Source organism: Hyla sarda, chromosome 2, assembly GCF_029499605.1.
Source record: "Hyla sarda isolate aHylSar1 chromosome 2, aHylSar1.hap1, whole genome shotgun sequence".
Classification (NCBI taxonomy): Eukaryota; Metazoa; Chordata; class Amphibia; order Anura; family Hylidae; genus Hyla; species Hyla sarda.
This window is the reverse complement of record NC_079190.1, coordinates 41,425,437-41,452,151: the sequence shown is the minus strand read 5'-3', so window position 1 is coordinate 41,452,151 and position 26,715 is coordinate 41,425,437. Positions and strand designations below refer to the sequence as shown.

At 42.7% G+C, this 26,715-nt stretch overlaps 1 protein-coding gene across 3 annotated transcripts in view; it reads right to left on the bottom strand.

The window, feature by feature from the left end:
- AASDHPPT (aminoadipate-semialdehyde dehydrogenase-phosphopantetheinyl transferase) overlaps window positions 1-26,715 on the bottom strand; it is a 91,378-nt gene that overhangs the window by 39,353 nt on the left and 25,310 nt on the right. The window contains exons 3-7 of one of the 3 annotated variants that reach the window (XR_008889513.1): window positions 10,147-10,268; window positions 7,972-8,130; window positions 5,779-5,856; window positions 1,350-4,256; window positions 217-626 (exon numbers count right to left, since the gene is read on the bottom strand). Coding sequence is in view for 2 of the 3 variants with exons in the window: in XM_056561614.1 (XP_056417589.1) it covers window positions 4,101-4,256; window positions 5,779-5,856; window positions 7,972-8,130; window positions 10,147-10,268 (515 nt within the window). In the remaining variant the exon portion in view is untranslated. Of the gene's footprint in view, window positions 1-216; window positions 4,257-5,778; window positions 5,857-7,971; window positions 8,131-10,146; window positions 10,269-26,715 lie in introns of those variants that run through there. The other 2 variants (XM_056561614.1, XM_056561616.1) reach the window with 2 other exon arrangements.

Sequence of the window (26,715 nt, the reverse complement as noted above, 5' to 3'; positions counted from 1 at the left end):
AAAAAATGGCCGTGTCCTACAGTGAAAATTGGCTGGGTCCTTAAAGGGTTAATTTGAGGTGGAAATTCCGTCATGTGAATAGACCCTTATTCCATCTGCTTGATGTTCTGGATGCATCTTTTGTAAAGTATCTCCCCTCCCCCTCCCCTCTACAATAACAAAGTATTAAAAAATGTACTGTGAAATGAAAATCAGAAGGGAAAATAACCAGAATGGTCGAGAAAAATCTGGATTTTATTCATTAAGTTTTAACAAAGCAGAAAATATCCGGAATTAAACATTGATTTGCCTTTGAATATTGTCTTTATTTGCTGGGCTTCAATTGGGACTCCAGAGCTGAATGCACAGCGTTTCTGTATGTAGAAACATTTCCCCGCACTCACAATGCCAATGTAAATTAATAGCAGCGCCGTCATTAGAGGGGAAATAACAGGTGAATTCAGCGGAACAGAATGCAGTGATTATATATTTATGGATTTCTTACCCATGAAAGGTTTCAGTAAATAGGCTCCTTCATGGCAAACCCTGGGCACCGGCCTTCCCGAGATTATTTATAACGTTTCTATAGTCTGTCAGATTCCAGGTTTCCATGGCTGCTAATGCTCTTCTAATTATTCTATTGTTGTCTGTTTGATAAATACATTATACAGTCCATACATATACAGAAAATGTAAAGTTTCTAAGATACAGAACACAATAAAGGCGACTATTTCACATAACAACCAATAGCCAAATGGTAGCAGACGGCCTTCAATGTCTCATTAAAGTGACATTAGGGCATCTTAGCAACTCCACAGGAAAGTTAAACTAAAGGTTTACCTAAAAGTAAAGTAAATGAATCTCTTTGCTTAAAGGGGTACTCCGGTGCCAGAAAGTCAAACAGATTTGTAAATTACTTCTATTTAAACATTATCTATTTTTTATCCTTCCAGTACTTATCAGCTGCGGTATAATACAGAGCAAGTTCTTTTATTTATTTTTATTTATTTTCTGTCTGTCCTCTCCTGACACCTCTGTCCATGTCAGGAACTGTCCAGAGCAGGAACAATTCCCCATAGCAAACCTCTCCTGCTCTGGACAGTTCCTGACAGAGGTGTCAGCAGAGAGCACTGTGGTCAGACAAAAAGGGAATTCAAAAAGAAAAGCACTTTCTCTGTATTATACAGAAGCTGATAAGTACTGGAAGGATTAAGATTTATAAATATAAGTCATTTACAAATCTGTTTAACTTTCTGGCACCAGTTGATTTAAAAAAAATATATATAAGTTTTCCACCGGAGAACCCCTTTAAAAGTACAGGCTATTATAAGAGAACAATGTAAGGGTTCTTGTGTATGCCTTGTGCTTACCTGTTTTAGGTGAATTAGAAGGAATGGGTTTTGCAGCCATTCTTAATGCAATTTATCATGTTCTGGATTAATTCATCGTTCTTGTAACTATCTCACTCCCGGCCAAATCCGTATACAGAATGTATAAACCGAAGCATAGAGAAATAAATCAGACAGAGCCATTGTGCTTTAGCGTTATACCAGGCAACCAGCACCTATCCGTCCTAGATCACTTATCTATTTATGACTCTGTCCTAAACATTCTGATGATGCCTTAACATCCTAATGCTTATTTATGACAATGTACTCCGCAACTCAACTCCCCAATGAACAGTCCCAATTCCACTTATTCACTCACACACACTTCATACACACTCGGGTAGTAAGATAGATACATTATACACGGGTAATTGGCTGGACGAGAATTTATCTGTCTTTCTCTGTTAGGTCACATGTGAGTCAGCTAGATCAGCATGACAAAACAAAGGGGAGACATGGGTGTTTTTGGCTAGGTACAAGTATGTCCTACCGTACGCCTGGAGTTGAATCCCATCTGCGTCCGCCTTTGTTCAATCGTCTGGTCTGGGTATTGCGACCTGCACATGAGGACTATAGTCCAAGCCCCACTAAATTGGGCGCCATCTGTTCTGGGTTAATTAATCGTTCTTGGCCTTCACTGGCTTTATTTCAAATCATTCAAGCTTATATCACCTTTGTCATTAACATAAGTTCCCACCCCCTGCTAGGGGATGTTCTAGCATTTAGGGAGTGTGCAAATATCATGAGGAATGTGCCTTGTCCTCATGGCACACCACTTCCTGTAACTTTCCCGGGCTTTCTTTGTTCAAAGTCATCACACGATGGGAGGGGTGATATGAGAGAGTGCAGATGGGGGAGAGCAAATAGGGGAGGAGTGGACAAGTAACAAATGTGGAGTCTTCATCCTAAATGGGCATTTTACATATACAGTATATAAAACTTATGTATACACACATATAAATATCTATCACAATCACTGATATGGATTCCTAATGCTGCCTAGATTTCCAATGACTCCTCTGGCTGAGGATGTGGTGTTGTATCACTGCACCTGGTTATCCAATTAGGCTCCTGGTGCTGAAGTTTACCCAGGTAGACTCATAAGTGGGTTGAGGTCACCTCACATTTTCTTATTTAGGATACATTTATATGTGCGTATTTTGCTGCAGATCTTTCTACCTATTGAAACATGCCCTCAAAGTATGTTTTTTAGAGAAATATTGCCACAGTACTACACCCGACCTGTGGACAGGAATGGTGCTGTTTTTGTAAAAAAAGAAGCAGTGTTTTTCTAATTATGGAAACCCCTTTAAGCACTGTAATTTTCTATGGTGATCACATGACCAAGTTACACTAATGAAACGTATGGATGCAGCTGTAAGACTAGTGAATGTGCATGATATGGGCAAAAAAAACTTTAAAAAAAAGTGCTTCTTTAAATGTTTTTTTTTGTGTGTAAATCAGGGGAATAGAAAACAGCGAGATGGAAAGACCATCAATATTAGATCAGCAGGGATCAGACTCACGGCGCTGGTTTTGGAAGAAAACAGTTTATCTAGTCCAGCACAATTCTTTCCATAGTAGTTCAACGAGTTTTCCTACTAAAATAATTTGTTGTCTATCCACAGGATAGGTGATACTTGTGTGATCGCTAAGGTTACCGTATATAATTGAGTATAAGCCGAGTTTTTCAGCACGATTTTTCGTGCTGAAAACGCCTCCCTCGGCTTATACTCGAGTGAACTCTCCGTCTGTCAATCCCTTCATCAGTGGTCTTCAATCTGCGGACCTCCAGATGTTGCAAAATTACAACTCCCAGCAAGCCTGGACAGCCATCGCCCCCTCCCCCCCCCCCGGTGAAAATGGACAGCCCGCAACGACTAATCATCCCCAGCGGACGGTCCCTGCAGCATAGATGGCCCGGACCAGCTCACCCTAACTTCCTGCCGAGGGGTGGTGAGTACAAAACAAAAGGGGGGGGGGGGGTGGATGAAGACTAAGGCCGCAGTGGTCTTCAACCAGCGGACCTCCAGAGGTTTCAAAAATACAACACCCAGCATGCCCGGACAGCCGATGGCTTATCTTCAGATCGGCTTATACTCGAGTATAAATGGTAACTATTCTATATTCTGCACTTGTTGTTACATACATATGTTTATTCTTTTTAACTTTGTAAACATAATTTATATTCTAATTTATTTATCCTGAAAAAAAATATTTATCATGGTTGAAGGGGAAATGCATTTAATTAATATTATTTATTGTGTTTTTTTTTTATTTTTTACTTTATTGTCCCACAATACGGATTAATTTATAGTGTCAAAGGGGCCTAAAAGGAAATCATTGAATTTCCCTATCAGTTGGAAATTTAAAGAAATCGTAAAAGGAGGAATAGGAATAAAATGATGGACTAGCACCATACATTATCTTCATTTTTCAAGTAAAAAAAAAAAAATTATAACTACCATATTGAAGCATTTTCTATATGGTCAAATATCACACTATGTTGCAGCTATCAGGCACAGTTATTGTCTTGGTTGTGCCGAATTACTTGGCTCAGCCTATGGTGCAAGGTCACGCCATCCATTGCTCTGTGATTCTAGGAAGGAATACCAGGATTTGGATAGACTTCAGCAGGTCTGATGGTTGTTGATATACAAGTCCCTGGGCTCTTCTCGGAAAGTTTAAATAATCTCAAATCTGAGATTCCACCATCTTGGGTCGGTCGAAGGCTCAGGTTACAATTTTAGCCTCCACTTTAGAACTCTGACGTTGCGGACATTCCTGTTTGGAATGAAAACTTTCCCAGTAATCCGGATCCTCGGGTGTGATCGGAACGGCAGACGCCATGAGGTCTTCATAGGTCAGAATTGTGAATAAAGTTCCATTCTGGAGGATGAACAGACAAGATCATTGATATATACAGAAAGGAATTTTCACCCTTATATAGGCATAGGATGAAATTGGTATAAAAGTGTAGGGGATAGGGGCTGAAAAGAAACTCGGATGATCTAATGTAGCATCTAAACCAGTGTTTCCCAACCAGGGGTGCCTCCAGCTGTTGAAAAACTACAACCACCAGCATGCCCGGACAGCCGAAGGCTGTCCGGGCATGCTGGGGGTTGCAGTTTTGCAACAGCTGGAGGAACACCTGGTTGGAAAACACTGACCTGAACAATGAATACATTCAGTTTCTGCCTAATCCATCAACACCTGTGATGGGATTAGACTTCAACCCAGGGATTATCTTCTAAAAAGTTACCAATGTGTTTATAGGAGATTGTGGAGAAAGTAGAGACTGGACTAAATTGAGCAGTAGATTTACAAAAAAAAAAAAAAAAAAAAGTCACAGAATCCTACTACAAAATTGCAGCTTATGCTCTGCATTCGAGGCTTACATCTGGCATACGCTTCCATAAGTGCCACCTACACCAAATACATCTAAAAGGCCTTGTTCAATACAAAGAATATGAGAATGCGGCGCCGATTACGGTTTCAAAATCTTCAATTTGGTTCCACTATTCCAATTTAAAAGCATGAACGTGATGTATCAGTGCGGACACGAGACGATGACACAGATAGACAACCTCTGATGCCTTTCCGCCCTACAGGGCCTTAAAGGGTAACTCCGCCCCCTAGACAGGTTATATCCTATCCAAAGGAGATTTCCGAGCCGGCGCTGTAGCGTTCATGAACACGGAAGCCTGGGGATTTTGCGTTTTTGACGTCACGCCACGCACCCTCCATTCATGTCTATGGGAGGGGGCGTGACATCTAGTACACAGCCGTCATGCCCCCTCCAATGGACACGAATGGAGGGGGATGGCGTAACGTCACGAACACAAAAGCCCCAGGCTTCCGTGTTTATGGATGCCAAAGCGTTGGCCCAGCAGCCAGCAGCCTAACATGTCTACCCCTTTAATGGTAGAAGAGGCTTGTATTCTGAGTGGAAGGCTCCACTCACAGATTCCTTCAAGGCCCAAAAACGTAAGTATCTTTATTTTTTATTTTATAAAGGGTTATGAAGAGAAAACTAATTTATCTCCTATTCATAGCGGTCGGACCCCCGCTATCTCCTGCACGGTGCTCCAGCTCTCCTCCTGCACGGAACAGGAGTGCAGGTGCCCTCAATTCATCTCTGTGGAAGAACCAGAGATACATGTTCCGACCCCTGCTCCATGCAGAAGGGGGATCGAAGCACCATGCAGAAGTTAGTAGGGGGTCCCAACAGTCAGACTTATCATATGGACAGGGAAGAAGTTAGTTTTCGTTGCACAACCCCTTTAGGCAGGCATCCTTGGCAAATTAAAAAAAATATATATATAGTTTTTTGCTAGACAACCCCTTTAAGCTATCGATAACTGTACTTTAACACCATAATGTTTAACTATAAAAGGACTTATAACTGTACCTGTGATTTGGGAGGTTTATTGGCGTCCGTGCTTCCCAAAGCAACAGCCACATGATGCTTTTCATCCAGGAGCATTTCCTACAAAACATGAGCCAAACAAATACTTCATACAAATATACACTATTTGATGGGTGGCTATGGGCAATTGCTCCGCTGTTCCTCTGCACCACAAGTTTGGGCAGAAAGAAACTTCCCCTCAGTAAAAGACACATGGAAAGCTGCCTGGAGTTTGCCACAAAAGCACCTAAAGGACTAAAAGGAGTGTAAGAAACAAGATTCTCTGGTTTGATGAAACAAAAATCAAAGTTTGTGGCTTCAATTCTAAGCATCATGTCTGGAGGAAACCAGTCACTGCCCATCACCAGCCCAATACCTTCCCTACAGTGATCATGGTGGGGGCAGCATCATGTCTGGAGGAAACCGAGCACTGCCCATCACCTCCCAATACCATCCCTACAGTGATCATGGTGGGGGCAGCATCATGTCTGGAGGAAACCAGGCACTGCTCATCACCTGCCCAATACCATCCCTACAGGGATCATGGTGGGAGCAGCATCATGTCTGGGGGAAACCAGGCACTGCCCATCACCTGCCCAATACCATCCCTACAGTGATCATGGTGGGGGCAGCATCATGTCTGGGGGAAACCAGGCACTGCCCATCACCTCCCAATACCATCCCTACAGGGATCATGGTGGGAGCAGCATCATGTCTGGAGGAAACCAGGCACTGCCCATCACCTGCCCAATACCATCCCTACAGGGATCATGGTGGGAGCAGCATCATGTCTGGAGGAAACCAGGCACTGCCCATCACCTGCCCAATACCATCCCTACAGTGATCATGGTGGGGGCAGCATCATGTCTGGGGGAAACCAGGCACTGCCCATCACCTCCCAATACCATCCCTACAGTGATCATGGTGGGGGCAGCATCATGTCTGGGGGAAACCAGGCACTGCCCATCACCTCCCAATACCATCCCTAGAGGGATCATGGTGGGGGCAGCATCATGTCTGGGGGAAACCAGGCACTGCCCATCACCTCCCAATACCATCCCTACAGGGATCATGGTGGGGGCAGCATCATGTCTGGAGGAAACCGAGCACTGCCCATCACCTCCCAATACCATCCCTACAGTTAAGTATTGTGGGGGCATCATACTGTGTAGACTGGTCAAGGTTGAGGGAAAGTTGAATGAAGCAAAGTAAAGAGATGTTCTTAACTTGATTTTCTTATTTTAGCAAATGGCCACAACATAACAAATGTAAAAAAAAAAAAAAAAAAAGTGAAAGTGTCTGAAAGCTTTCTAAAGTCCCTTACTGAGTGAATACATGAGTGGATACAGTGAGCAGCAAGAAGGGAACTATACACAGTTGCTAGACCACGCTACACATGTGTAAGGTGTTAATAAAGTATAATAAAGAAACTTACTAAAATAATGTTATTGGCCATAGTGCCATAACACCTGTGCTCTTTCCCTTGTAAGCTGTGACTTTACATCACAGGCTCTTAAAGCAGTCTGCTCTGTCCCTCATGCTCCCTGTAAGCACGGGACGAGACCAGTGACTGCTCATTAGATTTATAACTCATTAGATAAGGCAGCAGGAAGCCCAATCTGAGGGAAACCAGTCACTAAGAATGGGCTTCCTGCTACCTTATCTAATAAGTCATAAATCTATGAGCAGTTATGCTAGCTCCCCCATTACATCACTGTTCTCAACTCATGTTGACAGGAGAAGAAGTGGAGGGAGGTACATGAGCTACTGCATTCGGAGCCTGTGATGTGATGTCACAGCTTACAAGACAGACATCACAGCTGATATGAAGAGATCTGTGCACTATGGCTAATAATATTTTCTTAGTAAGTTGCCTTATTATGCTTTTTGACACTATACACAGGTTGTTTAGCTGAACAACCCCTTTTATTTGCATATCGATCTGCATAGGAGCTGTGTGCACAATACAGTAAATACTATATATGTAATTATAATTTGACATCCAATGACGCAGCAGATACAACAAATGGATCCCTTTTCTACATTTCAATGCCCTTTCACTGTTTCTATGCTACACAGTTTCATTCACAAGCATATTCCAGGAAGAGACCGCCTGTCAAGTCAATGCTAGAAATCGTATTTTGTCAGACTTCAGGCATGCATTACAAATGCTGCTCCAATGAGATGAACGCTTACCTCAAAGGACCAGTTTTCCTCTTCATCGTCGAGCCACATTTTGGTCTGTGTGTAAACCTTTCCCCTTTCCATGTGTAAGGGCGACACCTCAAACTCGATTCTTTGCAGGTTAAAGCCGAGGCCGATCCCGATGGCTTTTATAAAGCTTTCCTTTAATGCCTGAAACCGCAAACACACGCACGCTGCCAAGATAGATTTTTGTAGTTGTAACAAAATTTTTAATGCATTATTTACCATCGTTCCCATCATATCAGAATCTCTCCCGTGTCTGCGCATTCAACCTTATAAATGTTTCACTTTTTTACATGAATAATGTATTCACATAAGCCAGCAAAATATAAAAAAGAAACTGAGAATTATCTGACGTATAAATGCGTTGCTACAAACCCCTCGTCCCTATAGTAAGAAACATATGCTTGTAACTAGAACACTACATCGCCTTACCACCAGCAGTGCGGCAAATGTGGAACGTAATTTTAACCTCTTTTGGAAAACTAACCCTGATCTGAACCAGATTTCCCATCTTTCACGCACAAAATGTAATGGTGCGGCATGTAGGTTTTTATAGAAATTGTTATTGTGGTTTTGCAGCTATTATGCTTTTTTGAGCAGAGCCAGCTTCTATTGTATTCAAAATTGTCACCGAAGTGAAAAATGTAACACAAATGCCTGTAAATAGACTTGGCTATTGTGGGGCCTTTCAGCGTGCACACACCTCAAGCTGCTGTATTCAGTTGCTATGTAAAAGTGCAGAAATGCTAACCACACCGTTATAAGTAAAGAATCAGCACTTGCCAAAATGGTCTACAAGAGCCTATCACCAGGGATCCCCAAAGTTCTGCATAACCATTCAGCGATGGTTGTCTAGGAAGAGAAAACCAGAGCTAATTTTTTCCAAAAACAGCACCACCCCTGTCTTCAGGTTGTGTGTGGTATTACAACTTGTCTACATTCACTTAAATGAAACTGAGCTGCAATAACACAAACAACCTGAGGACAGGGGTGGCACTGTTTTGGGAAGAAATTAGCTCAGTTTTTCTGTTCATCGAAAACCCCTTTAATTCGATCCGATCACAACCTTAAATTGTTATTTTTGGCTTATGCTTTCCCTCTCCTCAAATCTAAGACCCATGACGTTCTTATTTTGGGCTTTATTTTGTATAAGGACTTATATTCATAGGACAAGTTTTCATATTTACTGCCCCCCCCCTTTTTTTTTTTTTTTTACCATATAATGTATTACAAAGCCAGAAAGCAATTACTTTTATAGGGCAAAATTGTGAAAACAAACAAAAAAACACACAAAACTAAAATGGAATTGCCCAATTTTATGGAGCAATATTTATGTTTCTAAGTTGACTGTACAGTAAAATTTATTCTATGGGTCAGAGCGATTCAAACTATATTGACTATTTTTGTTTAGATTAGTTTTACTATACAATTTTTTTTTAAATAAAAAAACTAAGAAAAAAAATTAAAATATCTGCGCATCCCCTTTAACCTTTTTACTTTTCCACCTATGGAGCTGTGTGAGGCGTTTACGCCATTAACCATGCAGGATCAGGATGGTGATAATTTAATAGTTCAGAGAATTCCACACAAATTTTTGTCAATTGACTGGTTATATATATCAATGTAATGAATATGCATTATATTGATCTATTAGTTCAGTGCTCTATTAGTACAGCCTGCCATGTCTGTCATTACTGGCAGGTGTCAGCTGCAAATAGCAGCCGGGTACAGAAGGGGTAAAAAGATGCAGGCCTCTGTTTTTGTTGTACATTATATTTTTTCTAAGCTTTTGAGGTCACAGGATGGATCTTTACCATCGTAAGTGGAACCTTACAGCATGCTTATACTTTTGCTCTACACCTACCATTGGGGTAGAGTCAGATACTCCAATACACATCAGAGAGTTTGCCGGAACCACCAAAATCAACAGGTTCAGCCAACGTTTATCTACTGCATATGGCCAGTTTAAGCCTATGCCCAGTAATATGTTGGCATCATATAAGCACTTGGAATTTTGATAAAAGACAATACAAGTGTGTGTTGAAAGTGGTCTTCTAAACTTCGCACTTGCATCAGTAACTTGCAAAACGCAAAGCAAACGTCTACGGCCTGAGCAGTCATCAGTTTCTGTCAAGCAGACGGTATTTGCCAGCAATAATTTACCCAGTGCCTGTAGAACATGTCGAGCTGTGCCCCGTCACTTCCCATACTCTTGATAGAGTACCACTCTCTTTCCGTGAACTGGCGGTGCATGATGCGAAAGAACTCTTCTGTGGAGCCGCTGCCTGGAAAAAAAAAAATGGCAAACATAAATTCAGATGGTTGGGACTAAATATTATACTTCTCACTTATAACAAGCAAATGTGACCTTGTACTAATAAACTACAGTTCGAAATGGGAGAATCAAGCTGAAGATTTACCGCAGTGCCTGAGCCATGTAATTTATATCAATTACTCTGTATAGTGCAGCAGTGGAGGCTTCATTCTGTGATCAATGCACCTGGATATCCTGCCGGGATCAGTGCTGTAATGGAAGAGAATGCAATGTCTTAGATAGCCTCGTAACGTGCATGCCAAAACAAGGAGGAAACTATCAGGACCTGTAGCGAATGGAAAAGGGAGCACTGGTCTTGGCGCTGCGTGAGTAGTGCCGAGACCAGTGCTACCTTTTCCATTCGCCACCCTCCATACTACGGGTTCCTGCTGAGGATACCAATCCAGGCACCGGTGGCTTGCAGCTCATCTACAGCTTCTCTAAACCAACAGGTTTAGAAGGTGAGAGTCCATTTTACCGAGGGATTCCAATGGGCAAACCTCCCCTACTGTATTACACGAGACGCTGTCCTCTTTCTCTCTTTTCTCTGACAGATATTTTAGAGGGTATACAGCAATCCCAGCGGAGGTAATATAATTAACTATCGCTATAATGAATCTTCACACAAGTCCCAAAGCAAACTCTTTGGCCCCACATCAATCCTATTGATCCCGATTTGCAATGTATTCCAATAAACAGCTACAGTCAAGCAACATTTACAAAAAGCCTCCTGGGGATGAGCGCTTCTTTTAGGCTTTGATGCAGTTATAAATAAAGCTGTTCACATTCGCATTGTGGCTTCTGTTTCCTCAGGTGAAAGTCATTGAGGAGCAGGGTGGTCGTTTTAACAAACTGGCCTCCGTCTAGGCCATTCTGACCGAGCTGTAAGAAGTTGTTGGGAGCAGTGGTTATGGGTTATGTAAGGGCGCACATACGTGGCAAACAGGCTTGGGACAGCCCAGATCACTAGTAGAAAGGGTCTTTTGATCCACCAACAAGCATGAGCAGCTCCTACAGTTTCCCTGTTCCCCATTCAGACACAGGTGGCACCTTCATTACACATCCATCTCTAGCCAGACCATTTCCAAATGCTTAGCTGAAGGAAATTTGGTGTCATGGTGCCCATTATGTGTTCTACCATTGGCATCTAGCCAGCGTCGCCTTTGTTTGCAGTGGTGTTGTGAACGAAAACCTAGACTGCTACAGACTAGAACTGTATTGTCTGTAGTGACAAAACCAGGTTCGGTTTCAGATTGTCGGGTTAAAGTATTGAGGCCTTGGTGTGAGCGCTTCAATCCGGCCTTTGCAGTGGAGCGACACACCAACCCCAACTGCTGGTGTGATGACGTGGAGAACCATCACATACAACAGTCGGTCACCCCTAGTAGCGATATGATGGACACTAACAGTTCAGTGATGTGCAGAAGAGCCCCACATCGGGATTGGGATCCTTTGGAATCTAATTTAAAAAAAACTGTGGGTGGTAAAGAAGTTGTTGCGGCGGAGCAGGGGGTCACGGAACATACAGCAGGTCCCGCAAATCCCTGCGCTGTCCCTCAAGTCTCTGAATTGCCACAGGAGGGCTGAAATAATGTCAGAGAGGTGGATGAAATGGAACAAGGGGGTGATGAAATGGAACAAGGGGGTAATGAAATTGAAATGGAAGGGGGGGGTACTATTTCTAAAAGCTGTGACAAAATGTTTACGGGATCAGGCACACATGTTATGGGAGTGGAACACATACCTTGCAGGAGAGGGCGGGAATGGTCAGAAATCCAGCGGGAGCGGGACTAAGAAAACAGTCCCGTCCAGGACATCCTGTGGCTTCATCTGTTGTCTCTCATGGTAGGGCTTCCCACTGCCATTTTTCAGCAGGGTAATGCTTGAGAACTGCTGGTCTGGTTGATCATTTTAGAATTATCTATCGACAACCTTTCCATGAATGAGCCAAAGGGAAAAAGCCAGTCTGTCCTCAATAGTTTAGCTCAGATTAACCAATACATAAACCTTTTCTTTCAAGAGGAGGCACGTGTGTATATTTTCTTTAAAGTTCAAGACTTTCTTGAAGTTTAATTTTTTGGAGCCTTCCTGCAGCTTTATCCTATTAGTGGGATCAATAGTCCATTTCACGGAAAATCGATAGTTTTGAGATGACCACGGTAATAGTAGGATTGCAAAGAAATACCCTAGATAACGCCGAAGTTAATGAATTAAAGAGAAAATCTATTGCCTGGGTTAATTTGTTCTTTGCTATAAGGAGCTTATGCAGCCCCTCTACTAGATATTAGATCTACTATCCATGCAGATCGCCCCCATCTTATTCTCCATTCAATTACAAGCTTCTTAATTGGTTCCTGGAGACGTCTCGGAAGAACTGGCCTAAGACATCAGCGAAAGAGAGTCCTCGTTGATACACAATTTCCCAACATGAACAACTGAAGAGCAGGCATAAAATATGATATCATAGGCTGCATTGCAGAAATTCCAAGAAGAGGCTGTATTACGGGGTCAGAAGTGAGAGAACTTCAAATCCTAAAACACTGACATCTGCAGCTTACACGCATCATTAATTTATTTATTGAGCACTAATATAAGGTTAATAGGCTCCATCTCTGCATTAAATGAAACTCAAGAGGAAACTGGACTCTCCAACTGGACTTATTCACAGCCTGGCTGAGAAGAGTAATGCACATGAAAAAAAATTACTATATTTTTCATCCTATAGGACGCATCGGCATATAAGACGCACCCAGAAATAAAAAAAATTCTGCACCCAACAGTGATCTTCAGTCTGCAGACCTCCAGATGTTGCAAAACTACAACTCCCAGCATGCCCGGACTGCCATCCCCCCCCCCCCCCCCCCCCCGGTGAAAATGGACAGCCCGCAACGACTAACCATACCCACCGGACAGTCCCTGCAGCATAGATGGCCCAGACCAGCTCACCCTAACTTCCCGCCGAGGGGAGAGGAGTACAAAACAAAAGGGGGGGGGGGGCTGGATGAAGACTAAGGCCGCAGTGGTCTTCAACCTGCGGACCTCCAGAGGTTTCAAAACTACAACACCCAGCATGCCCGGACAGCCGATGGCTGTCCGGGCATGCTGGGAGTTGTAGTTTTGCAACATCTGGAGGTCCGCAGGTTGAAGACCACTGATGAAGGGATTGACAGGCGGTGATGATGAAGGGGGAGTGGGGATGATGACGGGGGTCTGGATGATTACATGGGGGGATGATGTATTTCCTACCCTAGGCTTATAGTCGAGTCAATAACTTTTCCTGGGTAAAATTAGGGGCCTCGGCTTATCTTCGGATCGGCTTATACTAGAGTATAACCGGTAACTATTCTATAATCTGCACTTGTTGTTACATACATATGTTTATTCTTTTTAACATTGTAAACATAATATATATTCTTATTTATTTATCCTGAAAAAAAAATATTTATCATGGTTGAAGGGGAAACTCCGGGCATGCTGGGAGTTGTAGTTTTGCAACATCTGGAGATCCGCAGGTTGAAGACCACTGGATAGGAGGTAGTACTCACCTGTTCCCGCCGCTCCGGACCAGTCATCGCTCGTCACCGCTGCCCTGGATGTCGCTCCATCGCTGTCGCCGTGCCCCCATGGTGTCCCCGACGCTCCGGACTTCTTCTTCCCCGGGATCCACGCTCTCCGTCGCCATCATCATGTCGCCGTCATCACGCCGCTCCGGCCTATTGGATGACGGCGTGCGCGATGACGTGATGACGTAGAAGGAGAGCGCAGGGGATCCCGGCACAGAGCAGACACCGAGGAGGCAGGTAAGGTCCCTCCCGGTGTCCTGTAAGCTGTTCGGGACGCCGCGATTTCACCACGGCGGTCCCGAACAGCCCGACTGAGCAGCCGGGTTAGTGTTATTTTCGCTTCAGACGCGGCGGTCAGCTTTGATCGCCGCGTCTGAAGGGTTAATACAGGGCATCACTGCGATCAGTGATGTCCTCTATTAGCGGCGGGTTCCAGCCATTGATGGCAGCAGGTATTCGCCGTATAAGACGCACCAACTTTTCCCCCCAAGTTTTGGGGAAGAAAAAGTGCGTCTTATACGGCGAAAAATACGGTAAAATTCATATATAAATGCTAAATCATAGGATGTTGCAGAATCTTTTAATACCTTTTTTTTTATTGGACTAACAGTATTTTGTAAAGACAAGCTTTCAGGATTCCTCCCTTTATCGAGTCAAAAGCATTTCTGAGCACACAAGATAGACTACATAGATAAGGGTGAGAAGGGTGGGGGGCAGGGGTGAGAATGGTGAGTACACTGGGGGATGTAGGAGAGAAGACAATCCAGCTACAGGGCCATAGACTACAGATAAGGATGAGAGGGAGGGGGGGGGGGGGGAATGGGGATACAGCAGGACAGGGGAAATATAGAAGATTTTGAAATAAACTTCAGAAACACCCAAGAAAGAAAGACATTTGAAGCCACAATTATAGTTTGTTTTTTATTTTTTTTAATGGTTCAAAGAGAAGAGGACTGTGTGGATTTGAGCTTCTTAGCCCATTATCGAAACTTCCTATAACCTGTGCTGTATTGTCTTCTCTCCTACATCCCCCCTGCGTAATCCCCATTCTCTCCCCTGCTCTGCCCCCCCCCCTCCCCTGTCTCATCCTTATCTGTAGTCTATGGTCGTGTAGCTGGATTGTCTTCTCTCCTACATCCCCCATGTCCAGTGTAATCACCACTCTCATCCTTATCTATGTAGTCTATCGTCCTATAGCTGTATAATTTATGGCCCAACTTAGTGTGAATTCTCCACATACAGTCAGGTCCATAAATATTGGGACATCAACACAATTCTAACATTTTTGGCTCTATAAACCACCACAATGGATTTGAAAATGAAAAGAACAAGATGTGCTTTAACTGCAGACTGTCAGCTTTAATTTGAGAATATTTACATCCAAGTCAGGCGGCATATGTGCCTCCCACTTGTCAAGGGACCAAAAGTAATGGGACAATTGGCTTCTCAGCTGTTCCATGGTCAGATGAGTGTTATTCCCTCATTATTCTAATTACAATGAGCAGATAAAAGGTCCAGAGTAAATTGCAGGTGTGCTAATTGCATTTGAAATCTGTTGCTGTCAACTCTCAAGGTGAGATCCAAAGAGCTGTCATGAAGCAAGCCATCATTAGGCTGAAAAAAAAATACATCAGAGAGATAGCCAATACATTAGGCATGGCTAAAACAACAGTTTGGAACATTCTTAAAAAGAAGGAACGCACCGGTGAGCTCAGCAACACCAAAAGACCCGGAAGACCAAGGAAAACAACTGTGGATGACCGATGAATTCTTTCCCTGGTGAAGAAACCCCCTTCACAACAGTTGGCCAGATCAAGAACACTCTCCAGGAGGTAGGTGTATATGTGTCAAAGTCAACAATCAAGAGAAGACGTCACTAAAATGAATACAGAAGGTTCACCACAAGATGGAAAACATTGGGGGGCCTCAAAAACAGGAAGGCCAGATTAGAGTTTACCAAACGACATCTAAAAAAGCTTTCACAGTTCTGAAACAACATCCTATGGACAGATGAGACCAAGATCAACTTGTACCAGAGTAATGGGAAGAGAAGAGTATGGAGAAGGAAAGGAACATGATCCTAAGCGTACACCTCATCAGTGCAGCATGGTGGTGGTAGTGTCATGGCATAGTGGACATGTATGGTGCCAATAGAACTGCTTCTCTTGTTTTATTTATAATGTGACTGTTGATAAAAGCAGCGGGATTAATTCTGAAGTGTTTCGGGGGAATATTATCTTCACACATTCAGCAAAATGTTTGAGAACTCATTGGACTTCGCTTCACAGTGCAGACAGACAATGACCCAAAGAAAACTGCAAAAGCAACCAAAGGGTTTATTAAGTAAAAGAAGTGGAATGTTATGCAATGGCCAAGTCAGTCACATGACCCGAATCCGATTGAGCATTTCACTTGCTGAAGACAAAACTGAAGGGAAAATGCCCCAGGAACAAGCAGGAACTGAAGACAGTTGCCGTAGAGGCGGAAGAGCATCACCAGGGATGAAACCAGCAACGTCTGCTGATGTCTATGCGTTCCAGACTTCAGGCTGTAATTCACTACAAAGGATTTGCAACCAAGTTTTAAAAAGTGAAAGTTTGATTTATGATTATTATTCTGTCCCATTACTTTTGGTCCCTTAACAAGTAGGAGGCACATATGCAAACTGTTGTAATTCCTACACCATCCACCTGATTTGGATGTAAATACCCTCAAATTAAAGCTGACAGTCTGCAGTTACAGCATATCTTGTTTAACAATTCATATATCGTTTAATTTCAAATCCATTGTGGTGGTCTATAGAACCAAAAATTTAAGAATTGTGTCGATGTCCCAATATTTAAGGACCTGACCGTATGTTGTTTTAACCCCTGCATATTTTGTGAGATGGAACCTGTGTGTTTTCTTCAGAAATGCTTTTGACTTGATAAAGGGAGGAATCCTGAAAGTTTGTCTTTACAAAATACTGTTAGTCCAATTAAAAAGGTATTACAAGATTCTGCAACATCCTATGATTTTGCATCACTGGACTAATACAGTTACTCCTAACTACTATACAAATCTATATATATATATAAAACTCAATGTGTGTATGTATGTTCCAGCATCACGTCCAAACGGCTAAAGATATTAACATGAAACTTGGAACACATGTTACTTATATGTCAACAACAAACATAGGATAGGAGATTTAACCCTTACTCACCCCTATTTGCCAGGGTCAGGGTTTTTGTTTAAAGTCCCATACAAGTCTATGGGAAAAATATGTTACTGCATAACTTCCAAACAGCTGGAGATATTTCAATAATACTTGGTCACATGTTACTTATATGTCCACTTAAAATATAGGATAGTTAATTTTACCCTTAACCACCCCCATTTGTGATGGTCAGGGTTTTTGTTTAAAGTCCCATGTAAATCAATGGTAAATGTATGTTCCCACAAAACTTCCGTACGGCTGGAGATATTTCAATTATACCTGGTACGCATATTACTTATATGTCAAATAAAAAGATATGATAGTTAAATTAACCCTTACCTACACCCTTACATAAAAGATGAGTTTTTGTTTCAAGTCCCATGAGAGTATATGGGACTTCCAGAACCTTACTCCACAAGCTCCGCATCTCCTGGTGAATGTGTCAATCCGTCTTGCAAGCCACAACCCATCTCACAAAGAGAGGAGGTCGGGATAGGATGACGGGATAGGATGACAGGATAGGAGGTGGAGATATGAGGACGGGATAGGAGGACGGCATATGAGGACGACATATGAGGACGACATACGAGGACGGCATACGAGGACGGCATACGAGTTCGAGATCGAGATATGGGGATGGGATATGGGGACGGGATTTGACAACAATATATGAAGATGGGATATGAAGTCAAAAGCTTCTTCCTCTGTTGATTTTCCTCCCCAACAAGGATGAGGAAGGAAAAACCGGGCAACGCCGGGTATTCAGCTAATATTATATATATATATATATATATATATATATTTTTTTTTTATTATTATTTTTTTAATCTCTGTCCACCGGAAGCGGTGTCCCCCCTGAGGGAAATGCTTAATTCTTTTAGCTAGCCACAGGCCTCTCACCAGCCAAGCCAGATCACCCTGCTCTGTACTGACAAGGGGCAAACAGCTGTCTGCAGATGGGTCTTCTTTCGTTCTGGGGAGAATTCTGGCTTGGCATAAAACCCAGCTCTTGAGACTCCGTAACTGGAGCTAAGGCTGATTCTAGGGCATGCTACCTGAGAAGGTGGTGTGATGAGCTGCTTTGCATATATATATATATATATATATATATATATATATATATATATATATACATACATACATACATACATACACATATATAAATATGTACATACACATATATTCACCAGGAGATGCAGAGCGGAGCAAGGTACTGGAAGTCCCATATACTTGCATGGGACTTGAAACAAAAACCCATCTTTTATATATCTCCAGCCGTACGGAAGTTATGTGGGAACAAACATTTCCCATTGATTTGCATGGGACTTCAAACAAAAGCCCCGACCCTCAGAAATGGGGGTAGTTAAGGGTTAAATTAACTATCCTATAGTTTAAGTGGACATATAAGTAACATGTGACCAAGTATTATCGAAATATCTCCAGCTGTGTGGAAGTTATGCAGTAACATATTTCCCATAGACTTGTATGGGACTTTAAACAAAAAACCCGACCTTGGCAAATGGGGGTGAGTAAGGGTTAAATCACCTATCCTATGTTTGTTGTTGACATATAAGTAACATGTGTGCCAAGTTTCATGTTAATATCTTTAGCCGTTTGGACGTGATGCTGGAACATACACACACATTGAGTTTTATATATATAGACTAGCTGAGTACCCGGCGTTGCCCGGTTTTTCCTTCCTAATCCTTGTTGGGGAGGAAAATAAACAAATGAGGAAGCTTTTGACTTCATATCCCGTCCTCATATCCCGACCTCCTATCCCGTCATCATATCCCGACCTCCTTTCCCGTTCTCATCTCGACCTCCTATCCCGTCCATCTATCCCGACCTCCTATCCCGACCTCCTATCACAACCTCCTATCACAACCTCCTATCACAACCTCCTATCCCGTCCTCCTATCCCGTCCTCCTATCCCGTCCTCCTATCCCGTCCTCCTATCCCGACCTCCTATCCCGACCTCCTATCCCGACCTCCTATCCCGACCTCCTATCCCGACCTCCTATCCCGACCTCCTATCCCGACCTCCTATCCCGACCTCCTATCCCGACCTCCTATCCCGACCCGTAATATGTGTACCAGTTATTGAAATATCTCCAGCCATACAGAAGTTATGTGGGAACGTACATTTCCCATTGATTTGCATGGGACTTTAAAACAAAAACCCAGACCCTCACAAATGGGGGTAGTTAAGGGTTAAATTATATTTAAAGTGGACATAAGTAACATGTGACCAAGTATTATCGTTTGGAAGTTATGCAATAAATAGCCGTTTGGAAGTTATGCAATAACATATAATTCCCATTGACTTGTATGGGACTTTAAACATAAACCCCGCCCCTGGCAAATGGGGGGTGAGTAAGGGTTAAATCACATATCCTATGTTTGTTGTTGACATATAAGTAACATGTGTGCCAAGTTTCATGTTAATATCTTTAGCCGTTTGGATGTGATGCTGGAACATACACACATATATACATACATACACACACACGCGGAGTTAGATAGATGTTCATAAAATGTGCTGTAAGCAGGTATGTGTATACTATGCCTCACATGATACACAAAGGAGACATATTGTAGGGCTACCCAGCTGCAGGAGTCCTATATTTCCTAATATTCACAGATGTCAAGATCTGTGGTGTAGAAGGCTCCAGACCAGTGTGACCAATTGCTGCAGTAGAGGCCACACTGACAAAGGTTCATTGTCACCAAAATGGTCTATCATGTGGCCGTTGTAGCATGTCTCATTCCCCTGAGGATGCTATGTATGCAGTGAAACATGTCATGGCAAGACTGAGTACTCTGATCATACAGAGTCTCTATGGTTATATCATAGAGACTCTGAATGATCAGTAGAAAGAGCAGCCTGCACATTCTCTCCTGACACTGTCACATGATCAGGACGGACTTAATGTAAGTCTATAGGATTGCCCTGCGTACGTAGACACAGAGCGGGGAGAAAAATGCAAGGTCACAGTTTCCTACCTGTTTGTTCTGGGTCTGAACACTCTGACCAATAAAAGCTTTCAACAGGTCGCATGTCTCCCAGCTTTATCTAGGGATCGTTGGGGGCCTCAGCACTGAGATCCTCAATGATCAAAACTTTTGACATGATAGTAATGTTTTAACATTTATCCAATAGGCAAGACCCTTATAGAATGGGATATTCCACTACGAGTAAGTACACAGTTGTCTGTTGACCCCACATCTGAAATGCTTACAAGGAGAACAAAAACGTGGGGGCCCTCAAACATTTTACATTTATCACCTATCCTGTCAAAAGTTCTTCATGACATTTTTTGTGTGTTGTAGTGTCTGGGTATTCAGTCTGGATTCCAAAGTATTTGCTTTACAGATGTATAAATAAAAGATACCGCTATACGAACGTCGCATGTGGTATTTTATTTTATGTGATGGACGTCAGCTGGTAAGTGAAATCCAGACTGAAAAGATTAAATATCTTCAAACTCCATAAAGTCACTATACAAAAGGCATCAAGGGATGGCCGGGAACTGTCAGCAAACAAACAAAATTTCTTCCTGCCGCCGCCCGAGAGAAACCTCATTAAAAATGTTTTAGTGTCCGTCCAATCTTTTCCTTAAGTAACCGTATCAGGGATAAACACCTATTACATCTGCCACATCAAGACACAATGCTTACTGCAAACAGGGCAGAAACAACTTTTACACAGAATCTCGCTGTTCTACAACAAAGACTATCACAACAAATGTCCCAATGTCAGGACCACAGAGGACACTGCGGATGATGAAAGCGCCCAACTGTAACAATTTGCGAGTAAAGGAAGGGTCACACTAACAGACTATTTGGCTGTAAAACATAAAATAAATATTTCCCAAATTCTACAATATCTCACTTCTCATAAAGTGCATGCAGTTTTATCATACAAAGTATCTATGGGAATATTCAGGGGTTACTCCCTGTTAACCAACTTAAAGGGATTATCCAGGGATTATAATTTTTTTATTTATTTATCAACTGCATCCAGAAAGTTAAACAGATTTGTAAAAGACTTTTATTAAAAAAATCTTAATACTTTCAATACTTCTGAGCTGCTGAAGTTGTGTTGTTCTTTTCTGAGTGCTCTCGGATGACACCTGTCTCAGGAACTGGCCAGAGTAGAAACAAATCCCCATAGCAAACCTCTTCTACTCTGTGCAGTTCCCGAGACAAGCAGAGATGTCAGCAGAGAGCAATGTTGCCAGACAGAAAAGAACAACTCAACTTCAGCAGCTGATCATTTTTGTAAGGATTAAGATTTTTTAATAGAAGTAATTTACAAATCTGTTTAACTTTCTGGAACCAGTTTATATCTAAAAAACATTTTTTCCTGGAATAAGTATCTTTAAAGTCTAGGTGACTGCCCATTTGTCTCAATATTGACAGCTCAACCTTGACCCCCTGGTTGTCCCCATGGAATCCAGGTTACAAGTCTTGAACATCTTACCTCTTTCCCTGCTTGGAAAAAATTGACAAATTTAAAGGGGGTTTCCATCAAAAGAAACAACCTGTATATAGTGTCCTAAAAGTATAATAAATACATTTACTAATGTAACATTATTAGCCACAGTGCAGAGATCTTCAACATCAGCTGTGCTCTTTCCCTTGTAAGGTGTGACATCACGTCAAAGGTTTTGAAAGCAGTCTTCTATGTGCCTCCTACTCCTCAAATCCTGTCAGCACAGAACAAGACCAGTGATGTAAAGTGAAGAGCTGGTATTATTGATCACTAGATTTAGGACTCATTAGATAAGGCAGCAGAAGGGGCCCCCTGCTGCCTTATCTAATCATAAATTGAGTCATAGATATAATAAGCAGTTAAACCAGCATTCTCCTTTCTCATCACTGGTCTCAACATGTGTTGTATGCAGCCAGGTGCTTAGATGCTGATAAGAGCAATGCCGCTACCTCCTTATATGGGGAGCTTATTGCGTATTATGAAAGTCCAATTTGGCGGAGATCGGATCCCCTTTTTGATTGCCTTTTATTGCATTTTTTTTTAGGATGTGATGAGACCGGAAAAAAAAAAAAAACAATTATGAATTTGGATTTTTTTTGTTTACGCCGTTTACTGTACAGGATCAAAAATTTTATATTTTTAAAGTATGGGCAGTTGCACATGCAGCAAAATCAAAGATGATTATTAATTTTATTATTTTTTCTATTTGATAAATGGTGGGGAACAGATTAGCAGTGTTTGCCTTGGTTCTTTACAGGAGAATGTCTAAGGGTTGCCCCTGAAAGTGGCAGGAGCATAGCAGCGGTAAGAGGACAGCAGAGGCCAGTGGTGGACAATTAGAGGACACTGATGTGTGGCACCCACCACCTTTACACAAGGTCCAGCAGGGATCAGAGCACAGGGTGGCAGTGAGTGACAGGATGAGTTATAGAAAAGACAAAATAAATTCTATACTAAAAGCAAGTGTAATAATCAGGATTATCAAGAAATTAACCTAGAGAGTCTGGGGGAAGAAAAAGGGACCATTCCCTCTCCTTTTTCTGTATATGAAGAGTTTTATTGGGAATATAACTGAATAGTAATTTACTGTATTGTAGTTGTAGCCGTAAAACTGTTCCTGACAAAAACACCGAACAGTCATTACAGTAAGCCCTCAATTTCCTTTTTATTCCCCTTTCTTAAAACAGTAGACATAAGTAGGTGATAATCTTCCCTGATGTTAAATCTTATACAGGCAGCAAAATGGAAACGTCTTTACTTGGAAAGATTTGTTATTATTGAATTGTTGAATGCGGCTCCAGAAAATCTGCTGCTAAACGTAATTATATTCTTCTGATTATAAAGTGGATCTCAGATTATAGCTATAAAACTTCACGGGGACATCAGGATAATGGATACTAGGAGGTTTGGTTTTACAAAAACCATTGAATTGAATTGTAAGTTTTTTGTTTTTTTACTCCTAGAATAAGGCAGCCATAGATCAAGCACCACATCCAGGAGAACCGAAAAGAAAGTGGAGAGGGAGAAGAAACAATATGATAAGCAATACACCAAAAACTGCAGTAGTATAGCTGACTGAGGTGGGACCAGCGTGGTATCCATTCCCGATAACTGAGGAATGACCAGCATGGCATCTATTCCTGATAACTGAGGTGGGACCGGCATGGTATTATTCCTGATAACTGAGGTGGAACCAGCATGGTTTCCATTCCTGATAACCGATGTGGGACCTGCATGGTATCCATGCCTGATAACTGATATGGTACCAGTATGGTATCCATTCCTTATAACTGAGGAAAGACCTGCATGGTATCCATGCCTGATAACTGATGTGGGACCAGCATGGTATTATTTCTGGTAACTGAGATGAGGCCAGTATGGTATCATTCCCGATAACTGATATGGTACCAGTATGGTATCCATTCCTTATAACTGATGTGGGACCAGTATGGTATCATTCCTGATAACTGAGGTGGGACCAGTATGGTATCCATTCCTGATAACTGAGGTGGGACCAGTATGGTATCCATTCCTGATAACTGAGGTGGGACCAGTATGGTATCCATTCCTGATAACTGAGGTGGGACCAGTATGGTATCCATTCCCGATAACCGAGGTGGGACCAGTATGGTATCCATTCCTGATAACTGAGGTGGGACCAGTATGGTATCCATTCCTGATAACTGAGGTGGGACCAGTATGGTATCCATTCCTGATAACTGAGGTGGGACCAGTATGGTATCCATTCCTGATAACTGAGGTGGGACCAATATGGTATCCATTCCTGATAACTGAGGTGGGGCCAGTATGGTATCCATTCCTGATAACTGAGGTGGGACCAGCATGGTAGCCATTCCTGATAACTGAGGTGGGACCAGCATGGTATTATTCCTGGTAACTGAGGAAAGACCTGCATGGTATCCATGCCTGATAACTGATGTGGGACCAGCATGGTATTATTTCTGGTAACTGAGATGAGGCCAGTATGGTATCATTCCCGATAACTGATATGGTACCAGTATGGTATCCATTCCTTATAACTGATGTGGGACCAGTATGGTATCCATTCCTTATAACTGATGTGGGACCAGTATGGTATCATTCCTGATAACTGAGGTGGGACCAGTATGGTATCATTCCTGATAACTGAGGTGGGACCAGTATGGTATCCATTCCTGATAACTGAGGTGGGACCAGTATGGTATCCATTCCTGATAACTGAGGTGGGACCAGTATGGTATCCATTCCTGATAACTGAGGTGGGACCAGTATGGTATCCATTCCTGATAACTGAGGTGGGGCCAGTATGGTATCCATTCCTGATAACTGAGGTGGGACCAGCATGGTAGCCATTCCTGATAACTGAGGTGGGACCAGCATGGTAGCCATTCCTGATAACTGAGGTGGGACCAGCATGGTATTATTCCTGGTAACTGAGGTGGGGCCAGTATGGTATCCATTCCTGATAACTGAGGTGGGACCAGCATGGTAGCCATTCCTGATAACTGAGGTGGGACAAGCATGGTATTATTCCTGGTAACTGAGGTGGGACCAGTATGGTATCCATTCCTGATAACTGAGGTGGGGCCAGCATGGTATTCTTCCTGATAACTGATGTGGGGCCAGAATGGTATTCTTCCTGATAACTGATGTGGGGCCAGCATGGTATTCTTCCTGATAACTGAGGTGGGGCCAGCATGGTATTCTTCCTGATAACTGAGGTGGGGCCAGCATGGTATTCTTCCTGATAACTGAGGTGGGGCCAGCATGGTATTCTTCCTGATAACTGAGGTGGGGCCAGCATGGTATTCTTCCTGATAACTGAGGTGGGGCCAGCATGGTATTCTTCCTGATAACTGATGTGGGGCCAGAATGGTATTCTTCCTGATAACTGATGTGGGGCCAGCATGGTATTCTTCCTGATAACTGAGGTGGGGCCAGCATGGTATTCTTCCTGATAACTGAGGTGGGGCCAGCATGGTATTCTTCCTGATAACTGAGGTGGGGCCAGCATGGTATTCTTCCTGATAACTGAGGTGGGGCCAGCATGGTATTCTTCCTGATAACTGAGGTGGGGCCAGCATGGTATTCTTCCTGATAACTGAGGTGGGGCCAGCATGGTATTCTTCCTGATAACTGATGTGGGGCCAGCATGGTATTCTTCCTGATAACTGATGTGGGGCCAGCATGGTATTCTTCCTGATAACTGAGGTGGGGCCAGCATGGTATTCTTCCTGATAACTGATGTGGGGCCAGCATGGTATTCTTCCTGATAACTGATGTGGGGCCAGCATGGTATTCTTCCTGATAACTGATGTGGGGCCAGCATGGTATTCTTCCTGATAACTGATGTGGGGTCAGCATGGTATTCTTCCTGATAACTGAGGTGGGGTCAGCATGGTATTCTTCCTGATAACTGAGGTGGGGCCAGCATGGTATTCTTCCTGATAACTGAGGTGGGGCCAGCATGGTATTTTTCCTGATAACTGAGGTGGGGCCAGCATGGTATTCTTCCTGATAACTGAGGTGGGGCCAGCATGGTATTCTTCCTGATAACTGAGGTGGGGCCAGCATGGTATTCTTCCTGATAACTGAGGTGGGGCCAGCATGGTATTCTTCCTGATAACTGATGTGGGGCCAGCATGGTATTCTTCCTGATAACTGATGTGGGGCCAGCATGGTATTCTTCCTGATAACTGAGGTGGGGCCAGCATGGTATTCTTCCTGATAACTGAGGTGGGGCCAGCATGGTATTCTTCCTGATAACTGAGGTGGGGCCAGCATGGTATTCTTCCTGATAACTGAGGTGGGGCCAGCATGGTATTCTTCCTGATAACTGAGGTGGGGCCAGCATGGTATTCTTCCTGATAACTGAGGTGGGGCCAGCATGGTATTCTTCCTGATAACTGAGGTGGGGCCAGCATGGTATTCTTCCTGATAACTGAGGTGGGGCCAGCATGGTATTCTTCCTGATAACTGATGTGGGGCCAGCATGGTATTCTTCCTGATAACTGAGGTGGGGCCAGCATGGTATTCTTCCTGATAACTGATGTGGGGCCAGCATGGTTTTCATTCCTTATTATTTTGTTGATGAACAAAGAAATCTATGCGAGTTACATAACCAGCATAGCACCCCTAGCTACACTCCATAGTTACTTGGCTCTTTTCGGCTCCAATCACCTTTGTCAGCTGCAAGCAAGCTGGAGAGAGCCAGAAGGGTCTGAATCTCAAGGCAGGTGTCGGTCCAAGAGGTGGGGCAAGCATTCTTCAGATATTCAATAAATACCCCTTTAACCTCTTCCCCAATCAACGATTTTTGGCACATTTGTAACTTGTCATCTTCTAAGACTTATGTTTTTACATACAGAGACATATGAAGTTTTGTTTTTTTGCAGAACCAATTGTATTTTTAACCCCTTTAGAGGGGTTATCTAGGATTTAAAAAAAAAAAAAAACTGAGCTGATTTCTTCAAAAAAAAATAAAAAATAAACTCTGTTAATTGTATTCCTGGATAACCCCTTTAAAGGGGCACACCAGTGGAGAATTTTTTTTTTTTTTAAATCAACTGGTGCCAGAAAGTTAAACAGATTCGTAAATGACTTCTATTAAAAAGTCTTATTCCTTCCAGTACTTATTAGCTGCTGAATACTACAGAG